This window comes from Dermacentor variabilis, chromosome 5 (assembly GCF_050947875.1).
Source record: "Dermacentor variabilis isolate Ectoservices chromosome 5, ASM5094787v1, whole genome shotgun sequence".
NCBI classification, from domain to species: Eukaryota; Metazoa; Arthropoda; class Arachnida; order Ixodida; family Ixodidae; genus Dermacentor; species Dermacentor variabilis.
The window spans coordinates 117,801,175-117,818,829 of record NC_134572.1 but is presented as its reverse complement, the minus strand read 5'-3'; the positions used below and the strand labels follow the sequence as shown (position 1 = coordinate 117,818,829).

General features: G+C 46.6%; 1 protein-coding gene across 9 annotated transcripts in view; it reads left to right on the top strand.

Moving 5' to 3' along the window:
- The window catches only part of LOC142583101 (uncharacterized), a 114,315-nt gene that overhangs the window by 86,771 nt on the left and 9,889 nt on the right, over window positions 1–17,655 (top strand). For 5 of the 9 annotated variants that reach the window (XM_075693407.1, XM_075693406.1, XM_075693413.1 and 2 more), the window contains 4 exons: window positions 1,025–1,175; window positions 2,710–2,944; window positions 15,436–15,609; window positions 16,792–17,013. In XM_075693407.1, coding sequence (XP_075549522.1) covers window positions 1,025–1,175; window positions 2,710–2,944; window positions 15,436–15,609; window positions 16,792–17,013 — 782 coding nt within the window. The remainder of the gene's footprint in view (window positions 1–1,024; window positions 1,176–2,709; window positions 2,945–15,435; window positions 15,610–16,791; window positions 17,014–17,655) is intronic. The other 4 variants (XM_075693414.1, XM_075693415.1, XM_075693410.1 and 1 more) reach the window with 3 other exon arrangements.

The window sequence follows — 17,655 nt, the reverse complement described above, 5'->3', positions numbered from 1 at the left end:
GCGTCATTCACATAGCGACGACGCTATCATGAAATGCGCCGGCAGCGGGGAGTGAATGCTTCGTCTGCCTCTCGCTCCCAAGAGTTGCCGAAACTTGAGATTACGCAACCTCCAATACTAAATGCGTGGGAAGACAGTTAACAATTAACATGATGCCAGGCTGTCTCAGCACGCCCACTCTTTGAACATGCGGCAGATTACCTCAAAAGCAGGGTGCACATCTGCGTATGCGCTTAGCTGCGCTTACAGCCATGTGCAGTCATGGCCTAGACGTGTGGTAGAAATCGCGAAGCCCCCCCTCTGCCCCTCGCGCACGATTGATCTCGTTACCGTGAGTAAGCTTCCCTCCCCCTCTTTCCCTTTGCTCGTATGGGAAGGCGGCAGTTGGGAAGCCACCATCTTTCTTGTCTCACACTTGTACAATTTAACTCGCACCTAAAGCACACAGTGCATAGGCCGGGATAGGATATGATCGCACTTGGACTTTATACACAACATGACGCGGCTCCATCGTGGCGGTTGCTCTTGTCATGCCGTGCTTGGTTTGAGAGGTGCATTTGCAAGCAGACACTTGTAATTCAATCATTTGACCATTGGCATCCGTGGAAGTTTCCATTTATTCTCTTGGCATCCCTTGGCGGCGGAGGCGAAATTTCGTTATATTTAAATCGCACAGAAACACACTTCATTATATTGAGGTTCTAAGTAAATGGTGTTCAAGTTAAACACATGGTGTTCAAAAGTTAAATACTTCGTTATATCGATGATTTCGTTACACTGAAGTTCGTTATATCAAGGTCTAACTGGTCAAGTTTTCAGCACCATACCTCGAAGAATAAGCATTTTAGTAATTCTTGGTTTAAGGCCCACATCTCCCCTTAGGTAACATTGTCCTCTTACCTGACTGCATTGTTAATTTTTCTGAGCACTAGATTTCCGTTTGCTTGCACACTGCATGCACTGCTCTTTTTGCTGTGTAGCTTGCAGTGAGGACTTCCTGAAGTTTATCCCTGTGTGCACGCAGCCTTCCCCTGCGGTACCTGCGGCCACAGACGCCTCCATCCAGCACAGCGCAGGCACAGCAGCAGCCCCTGGTGGGCTATGCCCTCTGCTCAGCTGGACCACCCGTTGTGCCACCCCAGCACCCACTGCCGCCCATGGTCACCGCCTTCCAGGTGAATTGCAAAGGCGTGTTCGTCAGCATCATAGGATGGCGCACTCGTTCACGAGTGGACCAACTCGCGCGCTCCATCCTCATTTCATGGGAGTGACAATGAGCGCTAGTATGAATGGGAGCGAGTGCTGTTGAGTTTGAGTGGGCGGGAGTGTGAACAGCAGTGAGTGCCTGTTAACGCAAGTATGAATGGAAATCGGTGACAGGGAGTTAGAGCAGACATGAGCATGCATGGGAATGCATATTGGTGAAGGGGTGTGGATGCAAGCATGAACATGAGTGGGTGCTAGTAAGTGCGAATGGAAGCGCCTATGAACATGGTGCTAGTGTGGGTGAGTATGAGTGGTTGTGAGTAGGAATGTGAGTGAGTGCGAGTGCAGAAGGCACACGAGTGCGAGAGAGTGCCATATTTACCCAAATCTAATGTTCACCTTTCTTCTGAGAAAATGGCTCCGAAAATCGCCCGGCGTGTCACAGTGACAACACCGTCAAATCTCAAATCCACCTGAGGCAGTGTCACTGTCATCACAAGATTGCCACTGAGCATGTCTTTGTCAAGGTTTCTCTGGGTTTGTTTTGTGCCCAACTACAATCTGGAGTGGTACTTGTGATCAGTCGCTTTTGGAGATACTGTCACCCTCCCGAGAATTTGTCCGACTAGGCTCAGAATATATCGGCGTATGCAGACGCCAGCTTTTCTGACGCTATGCTAAGCTATCTGTGCCGAGTGCCAGGATCGCTGTCGGCCACATACTTCTGTAGTGCAGTCACGTAAAATCTAGCAGAAGTGACAGCAGCATCTCTAAAAGTGATGACTAGAGAATACCACCCTTTTGTGCTTTAGTAACTGTGGCTAATAAGGTGCAATGACGATTTGGCATGATAAAACTTCGTTGAAAAAATTCCACTCTGTCTGGTTTTTTTTCAGATAGCTAACATATGGGGCATGCTGTATTTTATTTATAAATAGAGGCCACGTTAAATTCAGGTGTACTTTTGTTTCCTTATTTTTACGTTATTGCACGTTAGATACAGGTAACTACTGTATGTAGCCTACAAATATATTGGTGAGTGAGTGCGAGTTGGCATCTACTTATCCTGCTGACCTATAAATACCATGAAGGGGTGTGCAATGAGGCAGGGAGAAGCACGGCAGTTGGCCTGATGTGCTCAGGCCACCTAAAAGCAACACTTACCTCTCCGGGGAGAAAAATTTTAAAAAATTTAAAAAATTTAAAAAGATCAAAATAAAAGAGAGAGAGAGAGAGCACTTTGAGGGGGCTTGATAACCCTGAAAAGACCCAAAAGCAAAAACCACCCTGAAGTTTCTGCACCAGCATCGTTCTATATAATGCTGAACACAGCTGTTTATTGTTAGAAAAGTATTCAATATTCTATTTGAATGTGGCACTATTCGATTCATCTTTTATTTGGGCTCAAGTATTACCATTCGCACACCCCTACCTGGTTTCCTCACCATTCGCATGCCTGAACAATGGAGCAAACAGCAGCTTTGTGTGCACGTGCGAACGCAGTCACTGGTGCCGTGTGTGGCGAGGCCTGCTGTGGCGAGCAATGCAGCAGGAGCTAGCCGTGCTTCCCTGGTTGGGCCAACCTCATTTGCCGTGGGTTTACCGGCCTGTGGCATGGCCAAAAGCGGCACACCCTTCCTCGGCATGGGAGCACCCACGCACCCTTCGGCGACGACACCGTATGGGGATGGTTCAATGGGAGAAAGAATGGCGTCCAGTGGAGATGCTTCGTCTATGGGTGAGGATTTCATCTAATTTTTGTTACCCGATCTACTCAAACATGATGCAGCAAAAGACGGCATTGTTAAACTGGCCAAGAGATCAATTTCTTGAATATCTCATTTTCAGTTTCTATAACCTGTTCTATATCCGATTTCAAAATATCATCGCTGAAAACCGCATAGAAGTGCTTTAAGAAATTTGTTGTATCAGCCAAGGTGGCAAAAAGTTTCGCAGAAATCATGAAAGAACAGTGTTTTTAAAGCTACAATATCTCTGGAATGGCGCAACTGAGTGCTGCCATCTCCGTCTTCAAATTTGCCACTTCAGCTATCATCTCCACACTGAAACAAGTGCACAAAAAGCAAATGACTGAAGTTGTTCCAGAGTCTCCGATTGGTCGCACCCACCATGTGACTCCGGCGCGGTTTGCCATTGGTCCAGCGCTCGCTCTGTAGGGGCGTCATCTGCTCATTGCACCTTGCGAGCTCTTAACGTCTTGACCACTGTGATCTTGAGTGTCGAAATGGGCTTGGCGTGGGCATAGCAGAAACGCAGCCGACCCCTCTGTTACTGGACATCTCAGACCCATGGGCTAACTGCCGTATTCAGAAATGCATCTTAACTTGAAGCCCACGCTTCCCTTGATTTAAAGAGACACTAAAGTGAAAAATGATTTCTTCCGCATCAGTAAATTACCTTCCTACAACACCAAAAACACCATTCTTACAACGATAAGACGTTTGGTAAGCCAGAAAAAGCGCAAGAACGAAATACGGGTGGCGACGCCTACTTGAAGCTCCTGCACCTGGTGGCTGTGACGTCTTGGATTTAGATGGCATCTTCTAGGGCCTAGTAATTATATATAGCGGTACAGATTGACTACTTTGTGTTCTAAAGGAACCAAATATTAAACATGGCAAGTTTCAGCAACCTTTACTCGGCCAACGCGGCCCAAATGCGAAAACATACTTTGGAATCCCTGACGTCACGCTGATGTACCGGCGCTGGGGTTTCGGCGCGAAATTCAAATACTGATACTTGGACCTTCATTTTCTCATCTAATAATCAAACTAATTTTTGAAATGACTGCCTGCAGGGTTCTTAAACAATGCTTCATTAGTCTAAGCTGATTTATTGTTTCACTTTAATGTCCCTTTAAATGACACCTGTCGTGAATGCAGCAAAGGAAACGCAGTGAGCATCTTGGGCACATTCACACCAGGCGTCATTTATATCAAGTGAAGCATGGGCTTCAAATTAGGATACATTTCTGAATACGGGGTAAGCATTGCAAGAATCGATGATGCGGACTTCGCAGCGAAGCACTTTATGCGCGGAATCCTCGGACACATGAATAAGCCATTTGAGCATTGGTGCTTTGAACTTCACTTGCAACTTTACTTCCAAGTGCATTGCGCAAGCAATTCTCGGACCTGCAGCTAAGCCTTTGGAGTGTCGGTGCCGACACCAAGCACATTGTGCACGCAATCCTCAAGACCCACGACCATGCACTTCGCGTGCGTACTGTTTGGACCCGCTGCTAGGCATTCCATGCACCGGTGCATCGGACTCGGTGATCAAGATCATCGTCCAAGAATGTCCCATTCAGCTGTGCTCGCAATATTCAACAAACCTTCCACTGCATTCCGTAAGCTCTCCAGGCCCTTGCAAGGTTCAAAGAAGAAAAGGTTTGGACAGCACAGTGTTCTCAAAATGCGGTAGCTGGTGCAAACATTAGGCTGCGAAAACACCTCCACATAAGTGCCAGCTTGCAAGGCATACTCGTTTCAGCTGCATTGCTGTCCTTGTACCAGTGCCTTTCTAATGTTCAGCTAGCTCCTCAGCTGTTGTCTAGGAAACAAAATTCAAAATGCTGCTGAAAGCCTTTCTTTAGCCATCTGGTCATGGCTACAAGAAGACAAAAATGCGCTATTGAATGTGAGGGAGACATTATGTGAGTGAAGCTAAGGGATAAGCCTCCCTGCTGCACTAGAAACAGCTATCAGCAAAGCAGTATGCAAATACAATTTTGGCACTTGCTGTTTTTTTGTGGGATATTGTGTGACATTTGGTCTGCGACCTGGCCAACATGCTTTTCACAGAGCAGTGGACAAGGATATCTTGGGGAAGAAAAAGGGCAAGCAAAGCTCTTCAAACTAAAGACAAAACACTTTAGAAGCCTTGCATTTGATAGAACATCAATGACTACAGCCCTGGTGCCTCTTGATAACCTAAAGTCGATGGTACAACTTTTGTAAGCCATTTTCTCAAAACTATTTTTCTTGCCTTGCTGTCTTTTACTGTACTCTTTGAAGTGCAGTTCAGGGTGTGACATTCTTACTTTTCCAGTATGACTTTTTTGGAATTAGTGATTCAACTAGTTGCTCACAGTCAAAATGCCTGTTCTCATAAAAAATGAGAACTAAAGAAAGTCTCGTTGTAAATACTGAAATCTAAGAATGTCATGCCCTCAACCATTCATTTTGGTATGCACAGTCCTTAAAACGAGTTTTATATCACGTTTTGCAAGGCGTTCAGGCTCGGGACAAGCCCAAAAGGAGAAAAACATTCGTAAAGAAGTTGAGCTTAAGCTTTGAAATTTCTGTGATAACAATCAAAACAATTACCACTATGCCAATATTCAAATAAAATCCATTCAGAAATAAGGAAGTTGATTTCAAAAGCCACATCCTTTTTATCAACATGGAGAAAGGCATTTGAAGTGAAAATAGACTATTTCAGAAATACTTTGCTGCAAAAAGTACTTCAATGCATTCAGCAGAAGCGGAGTTATCGGCAATCAAACACTGCCTCTGCTGTGCTCCTGTTCCTTCTTTTGTGCCTTGCACTGTGAAGGCTACGGCGCAGTGGGGTGTGCCCAGAATGCTTCGCCTTTTAGATGTCACCGTGGTGCGCAGTTCAAATTTCATTTTGGATGTTAACGTAGACACCAACGCTTCCGTCTTTGGTGCCTACGACGCGCTAAACATAAACCAAACGCGGTTGTCTGGAGTGAGCTGCAGTGCGCGTAGCCAGTGGACTTGTGGCGGCACCCAGTGGCGGTCGCATTATCAACGCCATGTAGCCGATCGCAGTTTGAAGGGCGTCTGAGAGAAAGGTGACTTCGTAGTCTGCTTGCGAGCTACACCCACCGCACACGACAGCAAAACTTGGCTGAGATGTTCACAGCAGCATATGCTACCCGCGGACTATGTTATTTCACCAAGCCCAAGGGTTGGTTCAGGGCCCCTTTAAATGATGCACAGAACTCAGGAACATGCTCGCATGTTCCCGAGTTCTGTGCATCATTGGGGAGAGGACCCTCGTTCAGGATTGCCCCCAAAATTCAAAATGGTGGCCAGAAAATTGCCACCCAGAAAAATAAAGTGCAGCGTACTGTAATAGAAGAGCTTTATTTGAGGGCACTCGTACCTGTCGAGGTTCCCCAGGATCTACCCCAAAAAAATAGATTGCCTGTTTGCGAAGTTACAGCACCAACATAAGTTGGCCATGAAACTCTCCAGACTCCAGCTCACCAGTTCGAGATGCTACAACCTTCAAACAAGTGTGCTACAGCCTTCATTGCAACAGCAGCTACAAAGTAACGGCAGCCCTTTGATGCCATGCCTCACATGAGAGAGAAAGGTACCATACTCCACGACAGGTGGCACCACTCTGATTTTTTATTTTCATAATTTTCTCACAAAAGCCTTGTTGTGTGCATGATCTCTGAACATGGGGAAATCTGTCTATGGTGCCGGACAGCTTGCAAAGGATGCGTCATCTGCGAGTGCGTGCAGGCATTGAGACAAGCCGCTGCTAGTGTGTGTACCGCAGCCATTTTCATATGCCTTGATTCTAAGATGTGAAAATCTATCTTTGATTGCTTTGCATTGCATCACGTCTGTGGTCTGGCATGTCAGTTTGCCTGGCCACAATATTAATGCATGTTTGCATGCCTCCTAACCCATGCTCATCACCAAAACACCATGCATAACACGTATGGTGCATGCCCCAATGTTGAATTAACCAATTATCACCAAACTGGTGTCACATTAACGAATATCCTATGGTATACATCTCAGTACAGCTGAGCCTATTGATAAGGAACATAGCTGGCATATGGGGTAAGGTTTCTATACCCGAGCATTCATAATTACATAATTTGATCAATAGTTCTGTGGAAAACCGCAAGGTGTAGAAAAGCAATAATTAAGGGAAAACGAGACATCTACGCAATCCTAGCCATTGCTACAAAGGAAAGCCATACAGGTTCCTCGAAAGAAAAGCCTTGCAGTTGAAGAAAAATTCTTCCTGGTCCGAGACTCGAACCCAGGACCACCACCTTTTCGGGGCAGCTGCTCTACTATCTGAGCTAACCAGGCGGCAGGGCGAAGTTGAATTTGTCAATATCTCGAAGCAAAGGCAAGAGTTTAACGTAACAGATTTCTGGAAACCCGCAGGGTGGAGAGATATAATAATTAAGGGAAAACGAGACATCCACCCAATTTTTCTTCAACTACGAGGATTTTCTTTCGAGGAACTCATATGGGTTTCTTTTATAGCAATTGGATAGACGTCAAATTTTCCCATAATTATAATTAAATATTATAGTACATAGTACACAATATGATACATATAATACATGAAAAGCGACAAAAGTTAATATGGGGCCACGAAAGAGAGACAAAGTCAGCTTAGACTGATGAAGTATTCACCCAAACTCTATTTTCGTGAATTTTGAGGCATAGGTTGATTTTGAGAAAGGAAAATGAAGGTCAAAGTTCAATTCTTGTATATATTGTGATGAAATCCCAGCACTGGTGCATCAGTATGATGTTTACTGGTTCACCAGTGTGGTGCACCAGTGGGACACCAGTGGGCCAGTAAATGTTCTTGAACCTGGCTAAGGTGAGCCTTAGTACGGAGTTAACTCCTTTATCTCTGTACGTTTGCTTTGTTCACCAGTACAGCTTGAGGTTGTTCGGTCGATATAGGCTGATATAGGTTGATAGCATATTTCGGGTGAAATTTCCGGAAAAAGAAAATGGGGCCCATTAATATTTGAGTAAATACTGTATATAATTCTCAAGAATATTTAGTGATGGAAGATGTGGGTTCTTATCCCACCTGCAGCACTGTTTTATTGCCTGGTTCACTTTACTTTAGAATAATAATAATAATAATAATAATAATAATAATAATAATAATAATAATAATAATAATAATAATAATAATAATCACCACCACCACCATGACCATTATCATAATTATCCTGTTTTATGTCCACTGCAGGACGAAGGCCTCACCCTGCCATCTCCCAATTACCCCTGTCCTGTGCCAGTTGATTCCAACTAGTGCCCGCGAATTTCCTAATTTCATCGCTGCGCCTAGTCTTCTGCTGTCCTCTACTGCGCTTCCCTTATCTTGGTACCCATTCTGTCACCCTAATGGTCCAACGGTTATCTAATCTGCGCATTACATGACCTGCCCAAGCCATTTATTTATCCTAATATTGATTACAATATCGTCTATACCCGTTTGCTCCGATCCAAACTGCTCTCTTTCTGTCTCCTAAACTTATGCCTAGCAATCTTCGTTCCATCGCTCTGCGCAGTCCTTAATTTGTTCTCAAGCTTCTTTGTCAGTCTCCAAGTCTCTGCCCCATATGTCAGCACTGGTAGAATGCACTGATTCTACACCTTCCTTTTCAATGATAATGGTAAGCTTCCAGTCAGGAGCTGATAATGTCTGCCGTATGCGATCCAACCCATTTTTATTCTTCTTTGAATTTCCTTCTCATGATCAGGGACCCTGTGTTTAATTGACCTAGGTAAATGTACTCCTTCACAGACTCTAGAGGCTGAGTGGCAATCTTGAACTCTTGTTCCTTTGCCTGGCTATTCATCATTATCTTTGTGTTCTGCGTATTAATGTTCAACCCCACTCTTATACTCTCTCTGTTAAGGTCCTCAATAATTTGTTGCAACTTGTTTGCATTGCTGCTGAATAGAACAACGTAATCGGCAAACCGAAGGTTGCCGAGATATTCGCCATCGATCCTTACTTCTAAGCCTTCCCAGTTTAATAGCTTGAATACTTCTTCCAAGCACACAGTGTGGGGTTCTCACCCGTACTCTTGTGACAAAGGAACGACAACACAGTAGTGCAAACAATCACAAGGGCATTTATTGCACCTTTCAAAGATCAGTGCCTGCTAGCCGAGTTGCTATCCACAAAACATGCCGATGGGTGCGCGACAAATCTAGAAGTCTGACTCACCGCGACCGGATAATGAGCGAATATGTTCACCCCATGCTGGATCCCAACGCCTGGTCGTTCGCGTGTACGGTCATGCGAACGGTGGTGCGTTCGAAGGCGGCCACGTGAGACGGTCTCGCAAAGGCATAGATCGGCGCACGCGTGGCACGTCCGCGCTGTTCTCCAGCCGCGCCAGAGCCTTCCTCTTCCGCGGCCAAGTAACCCCGCCGTGAGGCGGCGTCAGCAGCGCAACACTAGCGCCAATGCTCGTACTGCGCTTCAACCAGACTGACTGCCGCGGGCATCACGCAGGCCACGCGGCGAAGCTGGATTGCAGGAAAAGGGACCTATGCAGGAAAAACATCAGGGGATGCGCGAGAGTCGCGCATCCCCACAACAGTGAATAGCATTGGAGAGATTGTGTCTCTCTGTCGGACTCCTTTCTTTATAAATATCGTCGTGATTTTCTTGTGTAGAATTAAGGTAGCTGTAGAACCACTGTAGATATTTTCCAAGGTATGTACATGAGCGTTTTGTAATCCTTGATTACATTATGCGTCTATGACTGCTGGGATCTCTGCTGAATCAAATGCCTTTTCGTAATCTATGAGAGCCATATAGAGAGGCTTATTGTACTCTGCGGATTTCTCGATAACCTGATTAATAACATGTACGTGATCCATTGTAGACTATCCCTTCCTGAAGCCAGCCTGTTCCCTTGGTTGACTAAAGTCCAGTGTTGCCGTTATTCTATTGGGGGTTGTTTTGGTAAATATTTTATATAATACTGGGAGTAAGCTAATGGGCCTACAATTTTTCAATTCTTCAACGTTTCCCTTTTTGTGGATTCGTATAATGCTTGCATTCTTGCAGTTTTCTGGGACCCTTGCAGTCGATACTCATTTCGTATAAAGAGCCGCCAGTTTTCCAAGCATTATGTATCCTCCATCTTTGATTAAATCTACTGTTATTCCATCAGTTTACCCATTGCTTTCTTTGGTTTCATTGTCTGTTGGTTTCACATGATCAAGCTTATCGGGCATTTTCACTGCTAGATGCGTCGATGCATGAGACCAAGACCACGAACTTTAGAAGCATCTCCTTTTACAAATGCATGCTACACCTGCTTTCTCTCCTTTTCTTGCTTCAAAAAATTGTTTTTCTGCAGGTTGTACAGACATGGAGATTGAATGCCACAATGGTTTAGCAGCAGTGAACGCCCTGTGGTCTTACCTCGCTCACACAAATGACCAGTATATAACAGTTATAACACCAGTATATAACAGTATATAATAAAGGAGAAAGCTCACAACGTCATAGGTCAGCAGAATAAGGAGTTACACACTCGCTCAGCAACACATTTTGCAGGACACGTGCTCACTCGTTTTCACAATCCTGTCCACAAGCACTCATCAGCACTCACTCAAGTTTTTATTTGCACTTCACTCACCGGCACTCATTCACGCTAATAGCCACATCCAGTCATGCTTGCCGGTACTAACCCGCATTCATACTCACACCTACTCATCCTCGCTGTCATTTACTCGCATTCATAACTCACCTCCAACTCGCAGCTACCTGCACTTGCCGTAAAAACCCGCGTATAATACGAACCCGCATGTACGAGGTCCGTTAGAAAAGTATCCGACCTTTGACCGAAGAAAAAAAAACTGCCATAATTGGAGCATTGGAAACCTAATCACCCTCAAAGTAGTCTCCTTGGGACTCCACACACTTCTCCCAGCGGTGCTGCCATTGTTGGAAGTATTTCGAGAAGGCCTCTTTCGGAATGGAGTTTAGCTCAGCTGCCATTGCAGCCATAATGTCCTCTCTTGTCTGAAATCGCGCACCTTTCAATGGCCACTTGATCTTGGGAAACAGCCAGAAGTCGCAGGGGGCCATATCAGGAGAGTAAGGAGCCTGCTGAACTACAGGAGTCTGCTTTTTCGCCAAAAAAGTCTGAATCAAGTGCGAGGAATGTGGAGGAGCATTGTCGTGATGGGTGCGCCAATTTCCTGTTGACCACAACTCCGGTCTCTTGCGCCGCACAGCATCACTTAGGCAACGGAGGACATCCCTTTGGTGATTATTTGATCCTGTGGTGCGTACTCGTGGTGTACCACACCGCGGGAGTTAAAGCAGTCAGCATCACTTTGACGTTGCTGCGCACTTGGCGGGCCTTCTTTGGTCTTGGTGACATGGAATGCTTCCACTGTGACTGGGATTTGGCTTCCGGGTCGCACCCGTACACCCAAGACTCCTCACCAGTGATTATGGTGTTCGTGAAGTCGTGGTCACTGTTTGTGAAATACAGCATGTCCTGTGAGACTTCAGCACGAAGTTGCTTTTGCTCCACTGTGAGCAGCTTCGGCACGAATTTCACCGCAACTCTCTTCATAGACAAATGTTCGGTCATAATGAAATGTGCAGAAAAAGTGCTGATGCCCACCTCTTCCGCAATTTCTCGGATAGTCACACGACTGTCGCGCATCACTACAGCACTCACTTCGGCAATGACCTATTTCGGCATGTTCATGGCTGACTGGGGCGTGGCTCGTTCTCCATTGATGTGCGGCTATCTTTAAACCAGTTGTACCACTCCTTAATCTGTGTGCTGCTCATAGCATCGTCACCGAAAGCCGTCTGAATCTTCCGAATGGTTTCCACTTGGCTGTCGCCCAGTTTCTGGCAAAATTTGATGCAGCAGCGCTGCTTCAGTTGCTCCGCCATTTTCCTTGCAATAAAAAACCAACGAGAGCACTGCGCACTACCTCACTCAAACGCTGCATCCCAGCGACTGACGCTATCGGCAGGCGGGAAAAAATATGTGCATGCGCACGAAGGTTCAAGGTCAGCTCATGCAAGCGCGCTTGTTTTATATCCACCAGGTGTTCGCAAAAAAAAAAAAAAAAAGGTCAGATACTTTTCTAACAGACCTCATAGTACGAGGTGAATGTTTTGGGATGCGAAAGGGAAAAAAATAGTTTTACCTGCATATAATACGAGTTAGAAAAACTCGAGGAACACATTTATTCAAACTGCACTGCGCACTACAATTGCTGCCTTCCTCAGCTGCGCTCTCTTTGGATAGTTCCTTGTCGGACATATCTTCCCAGAGGTACTCATCCTCTGTGCCATCGAGCGCGTTCGAGATGCCACGCCGAGACGCACAAGGTCTTCTGTTATGCTGGCCCATGCGTCCACAATCCACTTGCATAGTGTGGCTGGTGAAGCCCGCTTCAGCCACCCGGTCAGCAGGCTCACTTGAGCGCATCCAATCTGCGTAACACCACTTGACTACGTCCTTGAATGGCTTGTTCACGCAAACATCTAAAGGCTGCAGCTGAGACGTGATCCCACCCGGTATAACGACGAGTTCAGTGCCAGATTCGCGCAGCAGCCTCTTCACTGAGTCGGCCAAATGGCAACGAAATGCGTCCAGCACGAGGATGGACGGGAACGACAACAGTGCGCGGGGCCGCCTGCAAAGACGACTTTATCCAATCGAGCACAAGATTCTCATTCATCCAGCCTTTCTCATGGCATCTTACGACCACATTTCTTGGCAGCTCCTCACCTTTAGGCAGTGTCTTGCGCTTGAAGACGACATAGGGCGGGCATTGCCAGTGGACCGGACATAAACTTGTTTAGAGCCCTTTTTGTGCACAGTGAGGGGCAATGGCATGTCCAGATAAACCGGTGTTTGGTCAGCATTGCCGATTTGCCCTAGCTGGAGGTTCTTGGACTTGCACAGCGAAATAACGTGGTGCTGGAAGCCACAAGCAGCTTTCAAGCGGTTTGGGCAGCTTTTGCGAAACCAAAGTTCGGCGGCGTAAGGAAAGTCCAGCACGTCACATTTAGCAATAAATCCAGTGCTTGCTCGCTTTGAAGGCGGAGCTTGGTAGCACCTATTCTCTTGCAAGCTCCTTAGATCTTGCCTGCATAAGCTCTATGCTCACAGCTAGATGCGTGGCTCGCTGTTGGTGTACAAACTCCGTCAGGGCGAGTTCGATTTCCGGAAATGTCCCACTCTTCAGGCCGCGAAAGCTTCTTCACATTCCACTGTACGTGGAAAGGGCTTCCTGCTGTTGACGCCATCCGTGTATGCTTGCCTCATTGACGCCAAACTGCTTCCCGGCCGCACTGTTGCCGATGTCCTGTGCGGCTAAAATAACCTTTCTCCTGAAAGCAGCCGAGTACTGAGTTAGTGGTCCGGACATCTCAATCCTTCAATGCGGAATAAAAAAGATGAACTTCGCAAAGCGCAGTTTGCACGTGTGCTGCCAAGGTGCGCACTCAACTACATAAAGAAACGATGCTGTAGTCGCGCAACAATAACGAAATCAAGCCGTAGCCATGAAGCAAAAAGGAAGCCAAGCTGTAGCCACGCACCAATAACGTAGTCAAGCCAAAGTCACGCAGCAATAACGAAACCAAAACCTCTAGCCCAAATTTCTGACTGAAATTTTTGTTCGGATCTGCATATAGTACGAAGTGAAAATTTGGGACGCTAATAATAAGGAAAAAACCTCTTATTATTCATGGGTTTTTACGGCATGTCCACTCATCCACTGGCGCTTAGTCAATTTGGTACTCTTCACACATGTTGACAGTTTAGTCATGTTTGCACTACAGTCAACTCACACTTGCCACTGGTCATTCGCATCTATTCACACTTATCGGCACCTCATGCCCCTTTGTCACTCACTCATACTCCCACTCACAACTGTGAGATGAGTACGAGTATGCCGATCCATGCATGGCGCAAACACATGGGCAGTAATAGGGTGGTGTACATTGAAAAGGGGTTAACAGAGGGGTTATCTCGAGCTCCTGTCCAAATAACATCCTCACATCCCCCTTGAGAGCATTATCAGCAATGCAGCAGCCAGAAATCAGAGGCCAAGTTACCCCTCGCAGGCACGAGTATCCCTTGTGTGTCCTTGTGCGTCCCTTGTGTATCCCTTGGGTGTCAAGGTTTGTGCCACCTCAGCGCTTCAGCAGGGCAAAGGTCGGGGTTGTACATAACAAAGAGAAGCATATGAGAGGATTTGCCAGCACACGTGTGCATGCTGCTTTGATGTGTGCCTTCTACTGTGTTCTTGACATGTCACTGTATTTGCACTTTGGTTGAGGTCACTTTAAACCTCGTGCTTAATCGAGCGTTCCTTTAAATTTCATTCCGAAATGCGACCTGAAGGGATGCTCATCTTGCATAAATATTAAGAGTAGTTTTTCCTTACCCTGGCTTAAAGAGACGAGCAAGAAATTAGAAAAATGATTTTGGAATACCACAAGGTGTCACTTCTTTTTTGGTGAAGGCTTGTTTCTTGAGAGTATACTGACAGCACATTTCGGGCCTTCTTGAATCCTGCACCTTTTCAGAACAGCCTATTCAAGCCTCATGAAAAATCAGTCTTTGCTCGCAATGGCACAGTGCTCAGAGCAAATTTTGGGCTTTGGTCAGTAGCTTGGCATAGCTTTGGCTTGCAGCTTCATTAATTGAAACTTGCTTATGGACCTTACCAGCATTTGTCAATTCCAACTGTGATTTCTTTTACTGTCGTTAATTAAGGATGGCTCAACAGTGAGGTGTTGAATATCTCGGCAGGCATCCAGCATCACTTTTTTTCTGTGCCTTTTTAAAGCTTCTGAAGCTGTGTGATCTTTGACTTGAACTTGGCCAGTGTTGTGTCATTGTTATGTATTGAAGTTGTATCAGTGCAAATATTGTGCATTACAGCGTTGTCTGGCCCCATCCAAATGTTGTACATCCTTGCTTGATTTCATCAAACGGCAACAGAGGGACATTAGAAATGACTGCAATTTTTGTTACCTTCTTACTTGGGTAGTTATTGCTTTCCTGTACATTTATCACTTAAGCAGAGGATCAGCTGCTGTGTGATTCTCCTGCTAAGCACCAAGTTTGTGGATTTTGATTCTTGGTAATCTTGGCTGAACATGTCAGTGGTTGCGAAATGCAAAATCAGCTGTATGTCAAGGTTGCTGCACATGTTTCCAAAATGAACCAAGTTAATTCAGAGCCCTCCGCTGAGGCATTCCTCACAGCCCAACTGCAGTTTGGGTAACATGAAATCAGTTGTTTGCCTTGCGCATCCTTGTTTGAAGGTGTCAAGGTCTTGTCGTTAGTATGAGACAATGTGCTCTCTGTCCCTGTGCCCTTGGTGTGCGGTGCCTGCACTGTGAGGCAGTGCTTGCAATAGCCAAGCTATGATTGTTGTTTAGGGAGCATGGGGATGTCTGGAGGAGAGGATGGACAGCAGCAGCACCACCAGCAGCGCCATCGTGGGGGAGCTGGCCGCAACGGGTCGCGAACTCCAGCTGCTGTGAGTCAGCCTGCCTCCACTGTGGCTGCCATGGCGGCCCTGTACCGTTCACGGGGCCTCTCTCTGCTACCAGGTGAGCAGAGAGGGGGGGGGGTCGGCTTTTTGTGTGGGCTGGCATGGTGCGACACGATCGATTTGGGGTGCACAGCTAAACTGAATCTCGGTGAAAAGTCTCTTATTCAAGATTACCTTGTTGCAGATGTCAAACAACAAAATTTGGGGCGCCTGAGCTGTTCAAGGGGCACTTCAGTTTCCAGCGTCTCTCAGATCCATTCTCACTCTTATTGGCCAGGCAGGATGATTAGCCTTTCAAATGTATGCCAGTGCTCTGCTGCACTGTGGTATCAAGTAATGGTGGAAGTGTTCAGTGTTTTACATGTCCATTGGCTATGTGGTGCATGATCGTAGCTGTTGTAGAAGGCTGGCTCCTGGCAATCATTTGTGTGAAGAGGCTGTGCGAGATGCTTGATGCTTTTATATTCTGATTATGTCCTGGCCTAATGCCACCAGTTTCCATTGGATTGTTGTTGTCCACGCACCACTAATGCAGGACACATTTTCGACACAGCTATGTGCTGCAATGAAAAGACACGTGAACAGACATAGCACAGACAATGCACTGCAGGTGCATTGTAGTGCCGAATGCGTTTACCTAGCACACTCAGCAGTGTGTCTCTATTGTTAATACCCATGGTGGTGCTGTTGTTCAGGTGTGCCCGGAATGTACAGCCACAGCACTAACATCTGGATGTACATGTTTCTAATAGTATGGAATCAGACTGGTACTTATGGGGTATTGGCATGGTGAGTGTTTGTATGTGGCTTGCATTTCAGAAAATTTATTTTTGTGGGTATCGCTTCTGGTATTGCTCCCATTGGCTAAAGCAGTGGAAAGGAAATTCCCCAGTCAATGAGTCCGCTGCCAGAAATCATACATGGTGCCTCATATGAAAACTTTGCTGCAATGGGGATCAGTGTGCAAGAATGCCCACTGGTTGACAGGAGGAGTCCAAAGGTTTTAGCAGCTTGTGCACTACAAAGAGCACCTATTGCTTCTCACAAGAATCCTCTTTCCGAAAGGGCAAGGTAGCTGTGTCGTGGGGAAAACAGTTTTCAGTGTCCTGTAGAAAGTGGGTTCAAAGCCAACTTTGCTCCTAAATGGCAGATATTGGGGGAAAGAATAGCATGTGCCAGAGATGCAAGCACTGAGTCTTCTCGTCATTCCCCCCACTCCCACCACCCCACTTCGCGACAGACGTGCGGCTGATTGGCCACCCGCTGCAGCAACATCACGAGGGGCCACCACCAGCCATGCTGAGGGGAGCACTGCGGCTTGTGTCACAACCCCCACCTGCCCCAGCCACCATGGGGGCTCGTCCACCCCGAAGTGCCCGCAGGCAGCCGCGAGCACCACCCCGTGCCCCCTCCAACCCGCCCAGCTCGGCCCCTTTGCCCACAACGTCTAGCACAACGTCTGGTATGTGAGGCCCTTCCTCCTTGTGCTGTTAGCAGGGCACGGCGACCTTCATCTGTGCCCTTCAGAAACACTTGTATGTAGAGCAGGAGGTAGAAGTAGTAAGAAAAGACATTTTGTTGGATTATTGGTGTGCCATGTGATATGAAAACTGCTTGCGAGACCTGTATGAACAGTTGGGATTCTTGAATGATGACAGCTGCTCGTTGCTTTCGACATCCCACAGCACGTCGCCTGCCCAGGGCAGGGCTGATGCAGCACTTCTTGAAGGCATGCATGACCATATCGGGCAGTGAAGCATGGCACATGTGAGGCACAGCAGGGTTATCGCAGCACATCCATTAATTTCACTCCTCTTGATCGCAATCTTTAGAAGTGGTGGTTTCTCATCAATGACAGGTCAGGAATCTTTCTTGTGCTGTTTTGACAGGCAATAGTGGCTGGTGCCATGCCAGATTGCAACTGGCCATCCTCTGCATTGCCCATTTATCCCAACGGCTAGTGGTTCAGCTAATTACAAAGGGCTGAGATCTTGCCAACTTTTGAGAGATTGAAGTCTTGCGGTGAAGGGGAAAACCTTATTTGCGTTGTGGAGTGGCACACTTAAGCCACATTGCAGCAGATCTATTTCACCGTCATGTGAAG